The sequence below is a fragment of the Arachis ipaensis genome, chromosome B10, assembly GCF_059453495.1.
Source record: "Arachis ipaensis isolate K30076 ecotype BB chromosome B10, ASM5945349v1, whole genome shotgun sequence".
In the NCBI taxonomy this organism is placed as follows: domain Eukaryota; kingdom Viridiplantae; phylum Streptophyta; class Magnoliopsida; order Fabales; family Fabaceae; genus Arachis; species Arachis ipaensis.
Window position 1 is genome coordinate 146741529 of NC_142435.1, and position 18468 is coordinate 146759996.

Here is an 18468-nt window from a genome sequence, read left to right on the forward strand (position 1 = left end):
ATACATTTTATTTTTTATTTTTATTAATTTTATTAATTTGTTATAATTATATTTTTATTATTATATTTTTTTAAAATTTTTTAAATAAATAAAAAAATAAATTTTTATAATTTATTCTAATTTATTATCAAATAGGATATAAAAATATAAAATTTTATAATTTTATTTTTTATATCTTATTTTTAGTATTTTGTTTTTCAGAAGTAAAACAGTCTTTAACGTAATATTACTTAATTGGATACGGATAAAACTGTGGTGTATCAAAATTAAATTAATAATAAATTCAAAACTTTTAACAGGCAGAATAGCTAACGACATCGTTTTAGGGGAAGCGTTAATCACTGACTGAGCTTTGACCTCGGAATTCGGCGATTCTCGCAACCCAAACCTCCATATTCGCCTTCCTTCTTCCTTCTCTCCCTCCACGGTTACGTCTCTCTGATGGTCCTTCTGTTTTCTTCCGTCTACTACCCACTGCATCAACACTAGTCTCCTTTTCACTGGATCCTCCTAATCCCAGATCGAGGTAAACCCTAAACCCTACTCTATTCCTTAAATAATCTCATTTTGGAACCCAAATCCACGACTTATGTGCTAATTCATGACTTTTATACTTTTAATTCGGTCTGTATACACGCCCACCGTGTTCCCATTTAAGATCAACTCTTGAATTTTGGATTTTTTTTCTTTTGGTTTTGGTTTAGGTCTTTTTCTTACCGCTTTTTCTGTAGACTGGTTGACTAGGTTTTAGATAGTGATGTCGAACAACAACAATAATAATCCTTCTAAGGGTATTGGGGCTCCGTCCTCGTCGGCTTCCTTCGGAAATTCGGCAATGCCCTCCCCCGGAAACCCTGGTTTCTCACAATCCCAAGCACAAGCACAGCTTGCTGCTGGTTTTCAAGGGCAGTTCCCAATGTCCCAAGCCCACGCCATTGCTCAAGCTCAGTCCAAAGCAGCTCAAGCTCATGCTGCCCAAGCTGCTGTTCATGCTCAATTCCAGGCTCACTTGCAGGCTCAGAGTTTGGCTTTAAATCAAGGCCAGTCTGTTGGTTTGGGGAATTTGGGGGTGTCATCGCCGTCAGTGTCTACACCTGGCAATATGAGTGGAAAAAGGATCCCATTGAAACCCCCTATTCGCCCTGTAGGGTATTCTCCTCCAAACACATTCTCGCCTCTAAGACCGATGGAACTAACGCCTGCTGCTCGAAGGAAGAAGCAGAAGGTCCCTGAGAAGCAACTTCAGGATAAAGTAGCTGCTATCCTGCCAGAGTCTGCTCTGTATACTCAGCTTCTTGAGTTTGAGTCTCGGGTTGATGCTGCGCTTGCTAGGAAGAAGGTTGACATCCAAGAAGCGCTTAAAAATCCGCCTTGTATTCAGAAGACTCTTCGCATATATGTCTTCAACACTTTTAATAATCAAATTCGCACAATTCCCAATAAGCCAAATGCCGAGCCACCTACTTGGACGTTGAAGATAGTTGGGAGGATATTGGAAGATGGCGTAGACCCTGATCAGCCTGGGGTGGTGCAGAAGTCGTCTCCGTTGTATCCAAAGTTCTCAGCTTTCTTCAAGAGAGTAACGATTTCTTTGGATCAGAGACTCTATCCTGATAACCACATTATTCAGTGGGAGAATTCTCGATCTTCTGCTCCTCAGGAAGGTTTTGAAGTAAAGAGGAAAGGGGACAAGGAATTTACGGCGACAATACGGTTGGAAATGAATTATGTCCCCGAGAAATTTAAGCTTTCACCAGCATTGACTGAGGTTCTTGGTATTGAGGTTGATACTCGTCCTAGAATTATTGCTGCAATATGGCATTATGTAAAGGCCAGGAAGTTGCAAAACCCAAGTGACCCTTCTTTCTTTCACTGCGATCAGCCTCTGCAGAAAGTATTTGGTGAAGATAAGATGAAATTTACTATGGTTTCACAGAAAATATCACACCATTTGTTTCCTCCACAGCCTGTACTTTTAGAGCATAAGATCAAGCTCTCGGGAAATTGTCCAACTGGAACTGCTTGTTATGATGTAACTGTTGATGTTCCATTTCCTATTCAGAGGGAGTTGTCTGTACTATTGGCCAATGTGGAGAAGAACAAAGAGATTGAGCTATGTGATGAATCGATATGTGGAATCATTAGAAAAATCCACGAGCACCGTAGGAGACGAGCATTCTTTCTTGGTTTCAGTCAATCTCCTGTAGATTTTATTAATGCCATGATCGAGTCTCAAAGCAGGGATCTGAAACTTGCAGCTGGAGAACCCAGTCGCAACACTGAAAAAGAGCGTCGATCAGATTTTTACAACCAACCATGGTAATCTTTCTGATCTATCTCTTGTCTAGTGTTTTGGTATCTGCCAATTTAATTTGTTTTCTTTATTTATCTGCATTTCTCTTCTATGATGTTAGACATGGTAATGATTGACCTAAGGATATTACTTTAGAATGATGTATAGTCTACTAATCAATAATTTAAAAAATTGTCAAGTGAGAATGATGTGTGACAAAACTATGACTATTATTTGGTTGGACTTATCTAGCCATTGGGATGTTTCATTTCACTTCATTTTCAAATGGCTAGAATGCATAAGGTGCTTTTCCTTCTGTTCATTTGCAAGTTATCAATCTTCATGACATTTTCCTTCCGTAACGTGAATACAAAAAATTCAACATGATATTTTACATGCTGTTTGACAACTTGGACAGGGTCGAAGATGCTGTTATTAGGTATTTGAATCGCAAACCGGCATCAGGGAGCGACGCACCAGGAAGCACGTGATGCCAGCAGTATCAGGTTTCATTAATCATTCTTCCATTTTGGCGACACATGTGAAGATGTATTTTGGGAATTTTCGAAGTAGCTAGCTTTCCATGCAGCTGGAACCAATGCTGCACCTTTTGTAATGCCATATATGTTGTATGAGTCAGTCTGAGAACAAATAGTTGCAGTGATGCTAATTGTCCTATCATGAAAAAAATGGTATCGGTTTCCGATTCACTGTTTGCAGTTCAGTTTGGTGGAATGTTATTTTTCTAAAAGCACCAATATGATGAAACAGCCACACTTTGAAAAGGGGGTCTGGCCTGAAGAACCATAACTATTTGTTGCTTGGTTCTTGACACGAGGATGGAAGTAAGGCAAATTCGAATTTGTGTTTGGTATAACTTGAGCTTGGATCCTAGAATTTAGATCATCTCGTTGGCATGCTTAATTTTAAGATTTAAGCTCAGGTTACCAAAATTCCATATGGTTCAAATTGGATGAAGTTATAAATTCGACAAAGTTAGTAAAATTCGATAAAAGTTATAACAATGGTGATTGATTGTTTTACTTTATCCATTTGTTGTTCACTTAGCATAATTTTGTTCTGTTTACATCAAAAGAGCTAAACCGTTTAGGTATAAATTGTCACATCATCTGTTTGTGGTTAAATTGAATATTCTCTCCGCAATAATACAAATAATTTAAAAGTCCAAAACAAATTTCATGAAAATAATAATATTAATAATAATCGGGTGCACTACTATCTATTAATACGCTTATATGATAATCCTTAAGTCAACGTATAATCCAAAAAGTCTAATATAATATAACCTTGATTCTTTTCCAACATGTCTGCTATAGGATATAATTTTTCCAACATCATCACTAGTTAAAAAGCAGAGCAAGGATTTGCTTGAGAGTTGAGCCCCAGTGTAAGCTAGATCTCAGGTTGTTCTTACATACGATAATTACATGTTACATTACATACATATTTAAAGAACTGCAGCAGTCCATGCTTCAACAAAGAAGTGATGCAAGTTTTACATCAACAAAAAGCAATTTAAATAACGAGAACTGATCATTTTCCATTTGTTTTACGCCCAGTTTGATCTACTATCATCCAATCTAACTTTCATGTCACAGCAATAGTGATACTTGGTTGAATATTGCACTTTTACAAGATAAGAAACATACGTAAAAAAAACTAAAATCTTGATCAATGAACTACCAAACTATTGATTTGTCAGGCGTTTTTATTCAAAAAATTGCCACACTAGATCATTTTCTCAGGTGCTGAGATCACCAAAAACCAGTGATGCTGGGAAGTTCAATATTTAAAAAGAGAGAAAAAAACAAAGAGAGGACAAATTTTACTAGTTTTGAACCTAATCTTACTCCATCAAAGCAATACCAATGTTACAAAGACTAGTGCCAGGAAGGGGCATATTACTGGAGAACTTGGATCAAAATGCGATTGTTTATACAGTACGTCCCATTCTTCGTTAAGAATGCGTTCATTGCTTGAGTCCTCGACGGGAACCGTACTGTGGCCATTCTATTGAGTTCTGAGGATTCAGGTGTAAGTCTGAAAATGCAGGAGCCCTATTATCTCGGGAGAATAATTACATTTAACATAAAATGAATTTATAAAGTAGATGAAATTAACCTTGTAAAGATATTGATGGAGGAATGATCGAATTCACAACCAGACAGTATGCGTTCTATATCCACAAACTGCGCATTCCTTGGAATTCCTTGAATTAGAATCTATCAAATTTAAGAAACACTTAAATAAGAATGGTGGTTCAAGAGAAGTCTACATAAAACAGAAAGCAGATAATTAATTCTCAAGACAACTTCACCACCATAAAAAAGATCCACTTAAAATTTCACCTATGAAAAGCAAAAATTAGGCTTAAATATATTTTTAATCCCTATAAGGTCATAAGGACAGATCATTTTTGGTTTACTTAAAATTACTCTTCCTCATTTTTTCAGTATGTTTTCGTAATGATACCTGTAAGAATCAAAAGGAGATTCTTAAAATATTTATAAGCTCAAAAAAAAAAATTACCTTTACAAGTACTGAATGCTATTCTATAACATTTACAGGGGGCCAAATTTCAGAATGGCAACGAATTAAAACCATAATATTAAGGGGAAAAGAAAAGAAGTAAAAAAATGAAGGTTAAGAACTAAATTAAACTAATCTAATTATGAACTTTGCTATATCAGAGTCACACCTTCGCTTTATTAGCAAATAAAAATACAATCATGTGCTGCAAAGCAGGAAAAAACAGTGGGAGTGCAAATAATATATTTCAACAACGATGCAGTTACGTGCATGATCATTAGTTAGATGTGATGATTCAAGCAGCTTCGGCTTGGTCATGAATCTTGACAGTTCCATGTTGTATGAAGGGCTGTTTTATTTGTATTGCTAACATACAAGAATCCATCATCAAAACATAACTACTTTCTAATATTTCTGGAAACCAGATAAGCAAAGACAAAAACACAATTATACTTACAGTTTTTCCATTATAGGGAGTTACAATATCCCATTCTTCACGATTGACCTGATGCCGATGAAAAGAACAAAAAGTAAATCAACATTTTTCCAAGCATAGCCAAATATATAATAATCATTTTCCCCCCTTGCCAAGGCTACACGCAGAGCAGCGTACCCTTTCCAATTTGTACAAGCGACCCTTCCTATTAATCATCCTTACAGCTTCATCCATGGCATTACGAGAAGGGAATTGCACCATCCTGGTGGTAACAAAAAATTCAATCTGAAAGTAATAAAATACTCATGAAATGTAACAGGAAAACAATGGAATGGACCTTTGCCTTTCCCTTCAATTCATCCAAACATTAAACAATCAATTTAATCACTTTGATGGACAATAATTGCATCCAAACATAACATGATTTCACATCATTTTAGCCCACTGTTTATCCAAACATGTCTATGGCAAAAATGCTAAATCTTTAACAATTCCCCTAAATCAAGACTTAAGAAGATGGAATACATTACATTGCACGTGGAATAAAACTCCGGGTGTATTCCATTTTAACATCCTCCAGAGTCAAATTTAAACCTTCGAGGAAGTTAATGACATCTGTTTTCAGTGTATTTTTATGAATGCCGAGCATCCTACCATATGCCAACCCTAAGAAGAAAAAGTGAAAGGAGCACAGTCATCATCTAAGAATCAATAACAGGTATTCATAAGGCACATGCAAGCACTTATAGGATTAACTGATTAAGCATGTCAATGAACATCAATGGAAATTAGCACCTATCAAATTTGAGTACAACTACATGCTTTTATGATTCGCAAACGGTGAAACCTATAAACTCTTGGAATGTATGTTTTAGCAATTTACATGCTCAAATGCATGAGGGTAAACATATAAGTTCCTATCAATTCCCATTTTTCCTATTTGAGGGTAAATATTAAAAAAAAAGTAAATGTCCTGTTCAACACTGACCATTTATCCAAAGGACACAGTCCTCCACAATTCAAAAATCCCTACCCAGTCCCCAACCGTTCAATTCATTGGTCTAAGCACACATCGACAGGCCACCATTTACCATTTAGACCAATTACTTGAATAATTGGGGCTGATTAGGAATTTTCAAATTGTGAAGGGTCGTTTTGTTCTTCGGACAAATGCTCAGCACCGGAAAGGGTATTTACTCTATTAAAAACAAGGAACCTCCTAATACTAATACAAATACAAATACAAACTATAACTTCTACAATTGCAGCTGGTGTACGGTTTTCAAACAATATTATCATATTTCTGGGAATCAATCTTGGGGAAACTTAAAACCTAGGGCACAATTCTCGGTAATGTGAAAGGATTTGGCAAACCACAAGCCCCCTAACGAAACACATAACCCTAGAATTATATGAGAAATGAATGATACTAACCAACAGAAATTGAACACAATTGAAATGCGATGAAGGAATTGAATAAAATGGTTTACCTGTATCCGCATTTTCTAGGAATGGATTTGTTGGATTGTGTGGTGGCGGCACCGTTCCAGTAGAGAAGCACCTGAGCTGCTGCTGACTGAAGATTGGAAGGGCATGACCTCTCTTCAGTGCAGCTCTAACAACGCCATTCATCTTCAATGGAAGTTAGACGTTCGAATCGAAACAAGTCAAAGGAAAATGTAGGGCTCTATAAGTGAAGGGAAGGGAAGGGAAGTGAGGGTAATTGAGTTGCTGCTAACGCTTCCGTTTCAAGAATGGGCTTGATGAGTTTCCTCAATGGCCCATGATTTCTACAAATAAATAAGAGAAAGTATAGGAAGCCCATGGTTTAAGCGTACAATAATAAAGGTTTAGAAAGTATTAGAGATATGACTATTAGTGTTATATTATTTTATCAGGTTATGCTTTTGGGATGAGTGGTTTTATGACATGATATTAGAATTCCAGATCCGGAAAATTGAGAGCTTTTTATAACATGAGATGTTTATTATCCCTGATATCCGGATAGTTATTCTGACAAAAAAAAACAAAGAAGTGATAACGTATGTGTATGTTTTTTTTTTGGCTGAACTTATGCTAATTTAGTTAAACATAATTACAAAAACGCTTGTACATATAATATCACCGATAAGTATAATTATCGTAGGAGCCTTTGCGTAATTAGCTGATTTATTACAGCTTTTTTTGCATGTGAGGATAAAAATACGTAAAATCGAAAACTAAAAGAATAGCACTCATCTTATATTCATTAATTCATATATCAAACAAAACTATTTTACAAGTTACAACCACAACAAAATCTAAATTCATACAAAAGAAAATGGAAGTGTTGCGCATAATTTAGAGTACAGTGTTACCAAAAGACTAAACAAGAAAAACATAATCAATGCATCCAATCTAACCAAGTATTGTGAATCAAAAGCATGGAAACATCAAAGACAGATCACAAGTCTGTAAAGTTATGAATCATACAACCATATTGCTTGTGAGTACTAAAATATATAAAACACTTTTTAACATAGCTATATACAATTTGTAAATAGTGACACCTCTAAGGACCAACCTTTATCATGAAGGCCAAATGGAGCACACGCAGTCCATTCACAACAAAAACAAAGGAGGAAATAAAATATATTAACATGGCATTGAGGAGTTTCCTTACCATCCTAGAGGAAGAATTCAAGTGACTAATACAGCTAATTTGGTTTACAAGTTGAACATGTATCTTATAAATTGCAACTTTAAATTCATAACGGTAAAATAAAACCCAAGTCCATGAACAAAACATGTACTTGTTGTAAACCGGTTCTTTTGAGATACTAAAGTGCTTCATGATTAGAATTGCTCCCTTCTGATGACGATGTTGCCGATCTCCTCGCATCCAAACGTGGAGTAGACTCACTCCCAACATCATCAGGCTGAAAAAGATTAACAGATACATCATTTGGAAGAATAATTGGAAACGGAATAAAGCAATAAATAACATAATGTGTTCATGATAGATTACATGAATTTAAATTTTTATTTATTTACAACATTGTCTCTTCATGCAGTTAACTAGCTTTGCGGTTTACCTGTTTGACACCGGTCCCCCTCTCCCTTACTAGAAATAAAATACCAAAAACATTATCCATTTATGAAATAATGCTGAAGCATAGGGAAACTTGTTAACAGTGATTGTATACATCAAAATAAGGGAAAATCAGTCATGATGTAAAAGCACATCCCTATTAGGAAGTTTAGAGTTTCAAAGAAATTAACTAATGAGAAGTTTAAGAGAGAGAAAAAGACGTGTGCTTTCCTGGTATGTCTAGGAAGGATTCAAAAACAATAGGAACTAACAAAAAGGATTATTCATATAATATCTGCAATAAGTGACAAGGAATTTGCTTCCTACTCCACAGATTTTTGTTAAACAATGGTCACAATTTCCAAGTATGTCATTAACTATTTCAATTAGTTGCTAACTAAAAAGAAAATCTAAGTAGGGATTTCCACCAGCATAAGGAACATCAAGATGCCTGTGATCAAAATGTGAACTAGTAAGAATGATGCACACTTAGTAAAGCAGTAAAGCTAAATCTTGGTCTCAACCTCCACTAATATTAATAGCCAAATACCAAATGGGTAAGATACACTCAAATTTAAAACAAATATGAACAACACAGAATCCACCACTTCACGAAGGAAAGCAATAATGATCAAAATTGTGCTTTTGTTCTCCCTTCTAATGGAGATCAAACTACTTTAGACTAGAGAGTAGTTTTTTTTTTTTTTGCTAGTTGCAAAGGCAATTATTACTCAATCGTTACAAGTATACACAATTGTTAAGGAAAATCTTACAATAAAGGAAGGGTTGGAACTGAAATCAAATATGACTAATTTGGGATTGATTGTTAATAAATGATTGGAGCTTGAGGGATGATTTATATAAAGTATGCATGTAATAAAATTATATTGGCTATTCTGTAGTATAAATTGAAGAGTTGAAATTCTTCATGGTTGGTAGGTGGATTCAGTTCAACAGAATCTGATCCTTCAAGGACTGAGGATTGCTTAGCTTTCTGCCCATCTGACAATTCTAGTGATCCTGAGGGGAGTTCTTTTTTTCCAGGAAGTCCTCAATCAAGTCTGCCTATGGATCTGGTCTTAAACTATTAATACAAAACTATACTTCTACATATGGTAGTGTAACAGAAGCCTGGACTGCTTAAATGATTTGACAATCCTGAACAAGCACCTACACCGTATTACAACTTACAAGGCCAAAGCAACCATGCTATGTGGAGATAACCAAGGAAATCAAAACCAAGAAATGCAATCAAATTATTACCACTCAAACAATCTAATTCATGGAGTTATAGTTAGTATTGAGAATCTATGTACCTCTATTTCAGAAGGAAAATAGCCCGCCAATTCTTCAGGAATCTTTCCTTCTTTTGATATTATGTATGCCTTGATTACGTTTGTTAAACCTTGAACCTTTATCTCCAATTGAGTCATCCGATGCTGTAAATTTGTGTAAGTTGGGGAAGATCCAGCAACATCAGATGAAGGCACAACAATGCCAGTAAGTCGACTCCTCCTAACATTCCTGAATGTATTAGTAGGAGCTGCTCCCATGCCCATACATCGTACTCTACCAGAGTGCTCAGGCCCCAATACTTTACCAACAGCATCATCAGGTGACACTTGAGATTCATGAATATTTGATTGTTTCATATTCAATTTAATTTGTTCCTATAATCATGGAATGTTCAAAATAAGTGAATATAAAACTGTAGGATTTAAATGTAAGATGTAAGAAGACATCATCTGCTTACCACTACAGCTCTTGCCTCATCATTCACAAATGATCCATTCTTTCTCTTGTGAGTTTCAATGTACATCCTTGCTCGACTAGGAGCTTCTCCAGTTTCTAGCAACTAAGCAGGAAACAATGTAAATAAATCAAATTAGAAATTTAACTTTTGTAAAACCACAAATTATGATAGTGTAGCTACCAACTCATGCCTTCGTCTTGAGTTAGGTTTAGCTCCACAAGTATGTGGAATAGTTTGCTTGCTTCGATTTTCTTTATTTTTTCTGCAAAGCTTCTATAAACAAAATATTAGTATACTTGATAATAATCCAATATTTAGTTGCAACAATAAACAACTCATGAAAATACTTGAATTTTACCATTGTTGAAGGTTTTAGACGGTAATCAACAAAAGCAGCCCACTGATCTCTTTGAATGCCCACTGGCACATTTTCAACAATTTCATCTCTACTCTGGGCTGGGTCATAAAACTCATTCCATATCCTTTGTCTACTTGTTGCCCATTTCTTCGCTATACTTTGATTGCAATATCTATAAGCAATGCTTTCAGAAGTCCTAAAATAAAATCGAGGCTTTTGACAAAGAAAAATACAAAAACAAAAGGTTGTTCTATTATCAATTTATGTAGTCCAACTGTCCAATAATAACATACATAAAACACACACACACACACACACACACACTATATATATATATGTCACCTTTACCTTAATGAGTGTATCAAAGCACTTATCCTTATATGTCTTAGGCATGCCTGTTTTTCCCAACCACTTTTCAAAACTAATTGGAAAGAGATTACAGTTTGCTGCCAATATTCCACAGTATCCAGCAAGTAAACCTTGGGCTTCACCATATGCGGAACCCTGATCATCAAACTCTACAATAATCCGCTCCCCTCTAGGCAGATTGCTAACTTCCTTAACCTTGATCTTGATTTTCTTATGAACGTTTTCAGAGTCTTAAGAAAAAAACAAGAAATATTCTACTCAACCAAAATGAGGGACAAACAAATTGGGTCAAAAAGTTAATAATAAATGCGAATAATATATACCTATTATCTCTACGTTCCAACCTACTGTAGACTCACGACCAACAGAGCGTCCACGTGCAACCTTTGAATCAGTAGGTTGATCTAACGCATGTTGTGGGTCTTCATTAGCTGGAAAACAGTCTGTAGGAGTCTGTACAGGTGATAAGAGGACCTGATCTGGTGCTATGGGAGTCGGAACTGATGGTAAGGGAGCCTGATCTGGTCTCAAAGAATTGGATGGAGCTTTCGCCGTAGGAGGAGGACCATCACTTTGCTGTTGAGTAGCTAACCTCAATGAACTTCGCAAACGTTTAACATGGGCCATGTCTACATATTAACATGAAAGCAATAAAATAAAGATTAGATATTATATAAATCATATGTCAAAACATACACATAAGATACATAAATCAAACAACCTTAGTTTTAATTATGTGAAACTATTACCACCAAATAAAGCACCATCTTAATTATTTTTTACTCAGATACATGTACTGACCATAAGCGCCAAAGAATTGATGTAATTGCTCTTGGCATGAATAAAGATAAGTTACACTAATGTAGATTTTTTACATATATATGTAATTTGAATCAGAAGGCAGACCTGATGCTTGTCGCAAGGCTTCATTAGCTGGCGAGGAATTTGTAGGAGCCTGAACTGGTGGCATCGGAACCTGATCTGGTCTCAAATAACGGGTTGGAACTTTTGTTGTGGAAGCAGGAACACCACCATGCTGTTGAGATGCTAACTTCAACGAACTTCGCAAACGTTTTCTCTTTGCCATGACTGCATATTAACATGAAAGCAATAATGATTAGAAATTATCTAATTACATGTCTAAAACATACAGATAAGATGTATAAATGAAACAACCTTGGTTTTAACTACGTGAAACTATTACCAGTTTACAACCAACTAAAGCACCATGTTAGTTTTAATATTCAGACAGATGTGCATCTACTGTAAGTACACTAATGTAGATTTTGTACATATATATGTAATTTGAATCAGAAGGCAGACCTGATGCTTGTTGCGTGGCTTCATTAGCTGGCAAGGAGTTTGTAGGAGCCTGAACTGGTGGCAATGGAACCTGATCTGGTCTTAAATAACGGGTTGGAGCTTTTGTTGTGGAAGCAAGAACATCACCATGCTGTTGAGATGCTAACCTCAATGAACTTCGCAAACGTTTTCTCTTTCCCATAACTGCATATTAACATGAAAGCAATAATGATTAGAAATTATCTAATCACATGTCTAAACATACAGATAAGATGTATAAATGAAACAATCTTGGTAGAAACATACAACAACAATTTCAAATTATTACCAAGCTGCCTAAATAGTGAATGGATATTATTACTCCTATTTTGATAATGTTTTATAAATTCATACAAACAAACAATGCCAAAAAATCATGTGATCATGAGTGGAGTGGCATAATAAAAAATAAGTGACAATATCATTTCCCGCCTAAATATTATTGTAAATGTTTTGTACAATTTCAATATCAGAAATATAATTCATTTTCCTCGTATTGCTTTCAAGTTGGTATCAGAATTTTGATCTGGGAGCCTATTACCTTCCCCCCCCCCCCCCCTTTACATCTCATTCAAAGTTTCAAACATCCATTTCTAATCTTTCTGTTTTCAAAAATCACTATATTTTTCCTCTCTCACACCACCACTATTGCCATTGCCAACCCCCATGCCAGACTCCAACCAACCAACCTTGCCATCAGGGTCGCCCTTCCCGCCCTTCCGAGATTGAACAACCGCCGGAAGTGCAGCTGCAATTAACACTATACACGCCCAGAAAGAATGCTGCTTCTGCATCACATGACCCACTGCTCCGACCGCCGTTTCACCCACGACCAGCAAAGACTCATTCTGTACAACCCTTAGTATCCATGACAAAAACCAAAAAGAACTCCCCGCTCTTTCTACCCATGGCAACAACAGGAGAAAGACAATCTTTGGAATCCATGCTCTGATACCGAATTTATGAAATCGGCAGAGACAAAAAAGAGTAGAATGAGAATTTGAAGAGAATGATTTGTATAACTTGAGGAAGATACTCCTCGGTACTGAGCTTTATATCCAATGAGCACTAAATATTTACACTCAAATACAATCACTATTAACGAAAACAATCTGCTGAGATTTAGAGTGTTTGGCATTTTTAGGATTCGAAGATTCGGAAAAATGAAAACAACTATGTGCTAATGGATCACTAACTTGTATTGTGCTAAACCAAGGGGAACCTTGTGCTAAATGTCATTTACATTTTCTGCAATTATTCTTACTCAAACTACAGATAAACCCACACCATCAGAGACAGGTTTCTAGCTAAGAATTGGAAGGAATAACCAAAGTAAACTAAGATCGCTTACCGCGAAACGAAAATCAAAGCAAGAACTGAATGAAGCTTGTGGATGGAAAACTGAGAGTATTGATTGATAGCGTCGTTGTTGTGAAATTCAATCGCCACCTCAGAAAACACCGTCGAAGACGAAGAGTATGGTTCTGCAGAAAGCTGAAGGGTTTCAAAAAACTGCTATTTTACTTTCAGATTGAGTTTCACTCCCGGCTTTTCTTTTTTCTTTTCCCCCCAACTTTTTGTCATAAAATCATTTACAATTTCAGCTAATTTCAAATTCATACACATTTTCTTAATAAAAATGTGAATTAGTATCTTTATTAATTTCATTATTTACGTTAATATAGTTAACCTAAAATTTTCGGAAACAAATTCCCAACAAATTGCATTTTTAAAAAATGATTTTTTTTTAAAAAAAAATGCAACTACAACAAATTCACTTTTCAAAAATAAAATAAAAAAGGTTACTTTGACCGCGTTTGTTTACCGACACAAAACACCGAGACAAAAATGCAAAAACACAAAATTATAGATATAAACATAAATATTGTATATAGAAATATTGAATTAGTATATTTGGTACTACAAAAATACTAACAAGTAACACATTATTTTTTTATTTATTATTCTTATTAATTTTTTATAATTATATGTTTTATCATTCTATTTTTTTTTTTTAATTTTATTTGAAAAAAAATAAATAATAAATTAAACTTTCATAATTTTTTTTTATATTTAATTTATCAATAAATATAATACAAAAACATTATACAGTCGTACTGAATATAAAGCCTACGTCATAGACAACTTAGCCCATCGTAAAACTCCCATTTATGATATAGCAGATTTCATAAGTCGATAAATTATTGCTTTATCTTTTTAGCCTAGCATTTTCCTCATAATGATAATCCAGTATCGACAATGATAACATGTTTTCACCTCTACTTCTATAACGTGAGCAGGGAGCTGTTATATAATAATTGTTAGTTTTGTTCTTGATGTGTTTGGTGAATAATAATATTTCACAGCGACACAAATTTGTTATGACATCTAAAAAATAAGATAAAGTTAAAATTAAAATTGCTATAACACGAAGGTTTTGCAACAGCTCTCCTTAAAAATGAGGGTTTTGCAAGAACTTGGTAGAAATATGGATTTGGAATTACTATAGAACGATCTGAGCCTGACATATTTAGCTAGCTAATCAACTCTAGCAGACTCATAAAATTTCATATGATGGAATATGGAAACGGTTATACAGAAAAAAAACATTGCTACTGTCAAAAATTAAATAATAGGCCATGATCCAATTCTAATGGGAATCTCCGATAAATAACGCACCAGATCTCACTCAAATCACTACCCTCATCGTGGAGGAGGTGGTGGAGGAGGAGGCAAGTTCGACTTCGCAAACCCCACCCATGCAACAATGCCAACAGCCAGAATAATCCATCCAAATATGTCATACTTCAGATCACTGCTCTTCTTTTTCTTTTGAGTCTAAAATAAAATAAACAAATTAGGCGACAAATGAGTAACAATCATATATGAAGGAGAGTTTAAAAACAGATTAGCATACTTTCTTGAATTCACGTAGCACACGAATTAAGACATCATGCAGGTTTTAAGAAATAAGCAAATTCTAAAGGTCCAGGCAGAAAACAGACTTGGATTTAGAAGAAAGTCAAGAGCTGAGTTAATAGAAGATTAGTTACTTATTTATATAAATAATGGAAAATGTAAATAGTTAGTCCCAAGCTTGGACAAAAAGAGGAGGATCATGTTAAGTAGTCAAAAACAAATGTAAAGGTTGTTACATTTTTGTGACATTGATCAGAGATGGTCATTTTAATAAATGAATAATAAAATTAATAAATAAACATATATTTCCCTTTCAGGTTGCACATTCACAAGGTCATTAATCCAATCTATCTCAAACCCACAGGCCACAAATACACTAATGAGGGAACCACAATCCATATAAAATCAAAATAAATGTGGTGCAGTCATATATAGAACCCATGAACTCAGTTGTTATGGACCCAAATGAAGTGAACGAGACTAGGAAGGGAAAATCAGTTTTAGTTGAAGAGAGGAGACGAGATTTACAGAGAATTCGTTCAAAATTTTGGATGGAACAGGACCATTAGGGGAGTTATAGCCTCTCAAATGCTACTCGTATCTTCCTGTCGCATTTTCTTATATTCAATAAGACACTCACAGAGGTAATTCAGCTCCATTGCTTCTACCTCCATTCCTTCTCTAATTCTCTACCATTTCTTCACTAGCTTACTTATTTCAACTATATATTCTGCTGCTACTGTTCTGTCCTACTCATACTGCTATAGGTTCTCACATCATTCTATACACTTAAGACACAGTTCCTCTTCTTCCAATAAGAAATGAATTTATCATATGATGACATCAAGACTTGGGAAACACCAATTTTCAAGAAAGAGGGGCAATAAAGGCCAAACAGTAGCTCCCTTAACAGCCCACAAAAAAGGCTACACATACATCCTTACCATCAGAGAATAATTTCATATACAAAAGAACATTTGAATTTAAGTTATTAAATCTCAGTTTCAAAAATATGAAAACAAAAGGGGGGAAATTCCATTTAACACCTTACAACATATGTGTGCAATAAGTCAAGCAATCATAGATTTGCATTGAGTACCAAATGCTAATACAGAATATCAGCCCATGGAAACTTCTAATGATTTACCTTAGTACCAGCAGAAGTAGAAGCTCCAGTTGATCCAGTTGACTGCTGCTGAGCAAAGCCACCATGCTTATGGATTTCTACATGCAGCTCAGGAGCCTTGAAAAAAGATGTTAGTTATTGAAGTGATCCAGTAATCAGCCAACCAGAGAATTTTACATGAGCATGTTATTAATGAAAAGGATAAAAACACATCACCAAGAAAGATAACATACAAATAAAGAAAGTAATTAACCTCCAAAAGCACGGAAAGCTGGGAGAAATCCAACAAGGAACACCTCAAACAATAACTCAATTACTTTGTGAACCAGATGAAGAGACCCAATCCTCGACCCAAAACAAGTATTAAAAAGAAAGCATTGCAGTATTCTACCAGTATACATATTCTCAATCGACCACTGTGTTCTATATGATTTAAATTGAATATGTTGAGGAGCTAAGATTCATGAGTCAGGCATGTCTTTACAGAGGTATCGACAATCCAAAAGTCAACACACAGTCTCATACTATCATGGATAACTGCAGATACAGCAACTTAGTTTGTTTCAAAGTTAGGCAAACAAACCACAGCACTCAATATATGAGTATTCGCTCTCCAGGATTATAGATACACCATTGATGTAATATGACGCTTTCAGATATTATAAATGGATGGAAAAAAATTATTAAAAATAACAAAACTGAGATGCAAGAGAAAAAAAAAAAATCAAATCTTCAAACACACTCTTTCTAGCTAATCTATGGTGGAATTGAAGGCGCAGAAATGAGTTCATCTTTCAAGAGAAGCCAATGGATATGTTTAGCACTATGCTACGTTTTCAAACTTGCTGCGAAATCCAGGCTTCATTGGTCAGGAAGGGTATGACAACTTTCTCAGTGGCTTATCCTAGAAGATGGTTGGATTAAAGTCAATGTTGATGGGAGTCTGAACAAGGAAGCCAATACTGGGGGTTGTGGTATCTTGACCCAGTACCATGTGGGCATCTGAAAGGGTCTTTTTCTTCAAACGCAGGAGAACTGGATAACTATTATTGAACTTCGTGACACTTCCAACAAGTAAAGCAGATAAAATAGATGATAAACAAAATATTACAATGCAGTGAATACCTTGGCAGCCACTTCCAATGATTTGTGGTATAGTTCATTGCTAGGATCCTATATAGACAATGGAAAACCTTCATTATTCAAATCATTTTACTCCCCAATCACATAGGAAAGTTAACCGAACAAAGAACGGACCTCATCAACAGCTTGCTGGAAGTACTCAGCTGCCTTATCGAAATAAACTTTTGCTTCATCACGGTCAGGAATTAAGAATGCTTGAGAGGTGTGAGCATTTCCAAGGCACCAAAGAGTATCGTGCTTCTTGGGATTAACCACAAGAGCCTCCTCCAGCTTCGAAATAGCATCTGCACTCCCATCGAGACATCCATAATCAAAATTCAATACAAAGGTCCAAACCACAAATTCAATTGGAAAAAAAAAATCTATTGTAGCAGAGTAACATGAGTTAGATGGATATACTTTGATTCGGATCATGTAATCGCGAAAAAAAAATCATTTATTCGCCAAAAAAAAATCAGCAAAGAATTTACCTTCGGTCATTTTCTTAGTTTCGGGAAAAGTCTGAAATTGTGACAACTCTAACAAAGCTCCGCCCCATCTTGTCAAGTTCTACACATAAAGCAGACAATTTTTTTTTTCATATAACTTACGGTCCTTAAGTATCACAAGAATTGCAACCACATGTAAATAAACACATAAAAGACATTTCAAAGTTTTAATTAACAGAAAAATATTGAAAATTAAGAAGACGAAGAAGAGAACAACTGACGTCGGCATCGAGAGGGTTCTTGGCGTATTCAGCTTCGGCGGTTTTACGGGCGTGCTCGAAGAACAAAAGGCGATCGAACTCGTTCTGCTGCAAATCCATGGCGCCTCTCTCTCTCTCTGTCTCGCACTTGTGTTTTGTACTTGCTTAGGGTTTTGGGTTTTTCAGTTACTTATGTGCGTGTATGTGGTGAAGTCACAACCAAGTAAGGGAAAGATTCCTGTCGCTCACGTCTGTTTTTGTTTATTTATTATTTTTCACGCGAGAGAAAAGTAGAAAAAAAAAAAGGGATAAAGATCATCAAAATTTATTTTTTTTAATTATTAATTAATTATTAATATTTAAAATATAATATAAAATTTATTATTAAATTAAATAAGTTAAATTAATAGTTAAATAATAAT

General features: G+C 35.2%; 4 protein-coding genes across 6 annotated transcripts; 1 reads left to right on the forward strand and 3 right to left on the reverse strand.

Moving 5' to 3' along the window:
* The first annotated feature begins 273 nt into the window (after positions 1-273).
* CHC1 (SWIB/MDM2 domain superfamily protein) lies at positions 274-3003 on the forward strand. 2 transcript variants are annotated; one of them, XM_016325506.3, is made up of 3 exons: positions 274-526; positions 705-2319; positions 2712-3003. In XM_016325506.3, exons 2-3 carry the CDS (start codon positions 758-760, stop codon positions 2782-2784), a joined length of 1635 nt encoding a protein of 544 aa, XP_016180992.2. In that variant the 5' UTR covers positions 274-526; positions 705-757; the 3' UTR covers positions 2785-3003. The 2 variants fall into 2 exon arrangements, with proteins under 2 accessions (XP_016180992.2, XP_016180993.2); XM_016325507.3 differs by having other exon boundaries at positions 732-2319.
* Positions 3004-3959: 956 nt separating this feature from the next.
* Positions 3960-7047, reverse strand: LOC107623861 (Ribosomal protein S24e family protein). The gene is made up of 6 exons (XM_016326255.3): positions 6770-7047; positions 5810-5945; positions 5457-5541; positions 5301-5348; positions 4436-4536; positions 3960-4354 (listed from the first exon to the last, which is right to left on the reverse strand). Exons 1-6 carry the CDS (start codon positions 6909-6911, stop codon positions 4216-4218), a joined length of 651 nt encoding a protein of 216 aa, XP_016181741.2. The 5' UTR covers positions 6912-7047; the 3' UTR covers positions 3960-4215.
* An 837-nt stretch (positions 7048-7884) lies between these two features.
* On the reverse strand, positions 7885-14990 carry LOC107623553 (uncharacterized). Of its 2 annotated transcripts, none has more exons than XM_088485886.1 (10): positions 14850-14990; positions 12153-12335; positions 11736-11918; positions 11153-11458; positions 10809-11059; positions 10461-10673; positions 10283-10375; positions 10103-10204; positions 9666-10019; positions 7885-8197 (listed from the first exon to the last, which is right to left on the reverse strand). In XM_088485886.1, the coding sequence occupies exons 2-10, from the start codon at positions 12331-12333 to the stop codon at positions 8099-8101; spliced, it is 1782 nt and encodes a 593-aa protein (XP_088342012.1). In that variant the 5' UTR covers positions 12334-12335; positions 14850-14990; the 3' UTR covers positions 7885-8098. The 2 variants fall into 2 exon arrangements, with proteins under 2 accessions (XP_088342012.1, XP_016181362.1); XM_016325876.3 differs by lacking the exon at positions 14850-14990 and adding an exon at positions 13522-13660.
* On the reverse strand, positions 14648-18286 carry LOC107623494 (mitochondrial import receptor subunit TOM20). Its single transcript, XM_016325783.3, has 6 exons — positions 18068-18286; positions 17829-17907; positions 17473-17642; positions 17341-17388; positions 16237-16332; positions 14648-15008 (listed from the first exon to the last, which is right to left on the reverse strand). Exons 1-6 carry the CDS (start codon positions 18164-18166, stop codon positions 14874-14876), a joined length of 627 nt encoding a protein of 208 aa, XP_016181269.1. The 5' UTR covers positions 18167-18286; the 3' UTR covers positions 14648-14873.
* Positions 18287-18468: the final 182 nt, after the last annotated feature.

Coding starts and splice junctions, on each gene's coding strand:
- CHC1 (XM_016325506.3), top strand. CDS start 758: ATGTCGAACAACAACAATAATAATCCTTCTAAGGGTATTGGGGCTCCG. Junction 2,320..2,711: donor GATTTTTACAACCAACCATG/GTAATCTTTCTG, acceptor CAACTTGGACAG/GGTCGAAGATGCTGTTATTA.
- LOC107623494 (XM_016325783.3), bottom strand. CDS start 18,166: ATGGATTTGCAGCAGAACGAGTTCGATCGCCTTTTGTTCTTCGAGCAC. Junction 17,908..18,067: donor AGAACCCTCTCGATGCCGAC/GTCAGTTGTTCT, acceptor CTTTATGTGTAG/AACTTGACAAGATGGGGCGG. Junction 16,333..17,340: donor CATTGGAAGTGGCTGCCAAG/GTATTCACTGCA, acceptor TCTTTTTTCAAG/GCTCCTGAGCTGCATGTAGA.
- LOC107623861 (XM_016326255.3), bottom strand. CDS start 6,911: ATGAATGGCGTTGTTAGAGCTGCACTGAAGAGAGGTCATGCCCTTCCA. Junction 5,946..6,769: donor CCTAGAAAATGCGGATACAG/GTAAACCATTTT, acceptor TTTTCTTCTTAG/GGTTGGCATATGGTAGGATG. Junction 5,349..5,456: donor GCTTGTACAAATTGGAAAGG/GTACGCTGCTCT, acceptor CATCGGCATCAG/GTCAATCGTGAAGAATGGGA.
- LOC107623553 (XM_088485886.1), bottom strand. CDS start 12,333: ATGGGAAAGAGAAAACGTTTGCGAAGTTCATTGAGGTTAGCATCTCAA. Junction 11,919..12,152: donor AGCCACGCAACAAGCATCAG/GTCTGCCTTCTG, acceptor GTTAATATGCAG/TCATGGCAAAGAGAAAACGT. Junction 10,674..10,808: donor GCTTTGATACACTCATTAAG/GTAAAGGTGACA, acceptor CTTTGTCAAAAG/CCTCGATTTTATTTTAGGAC.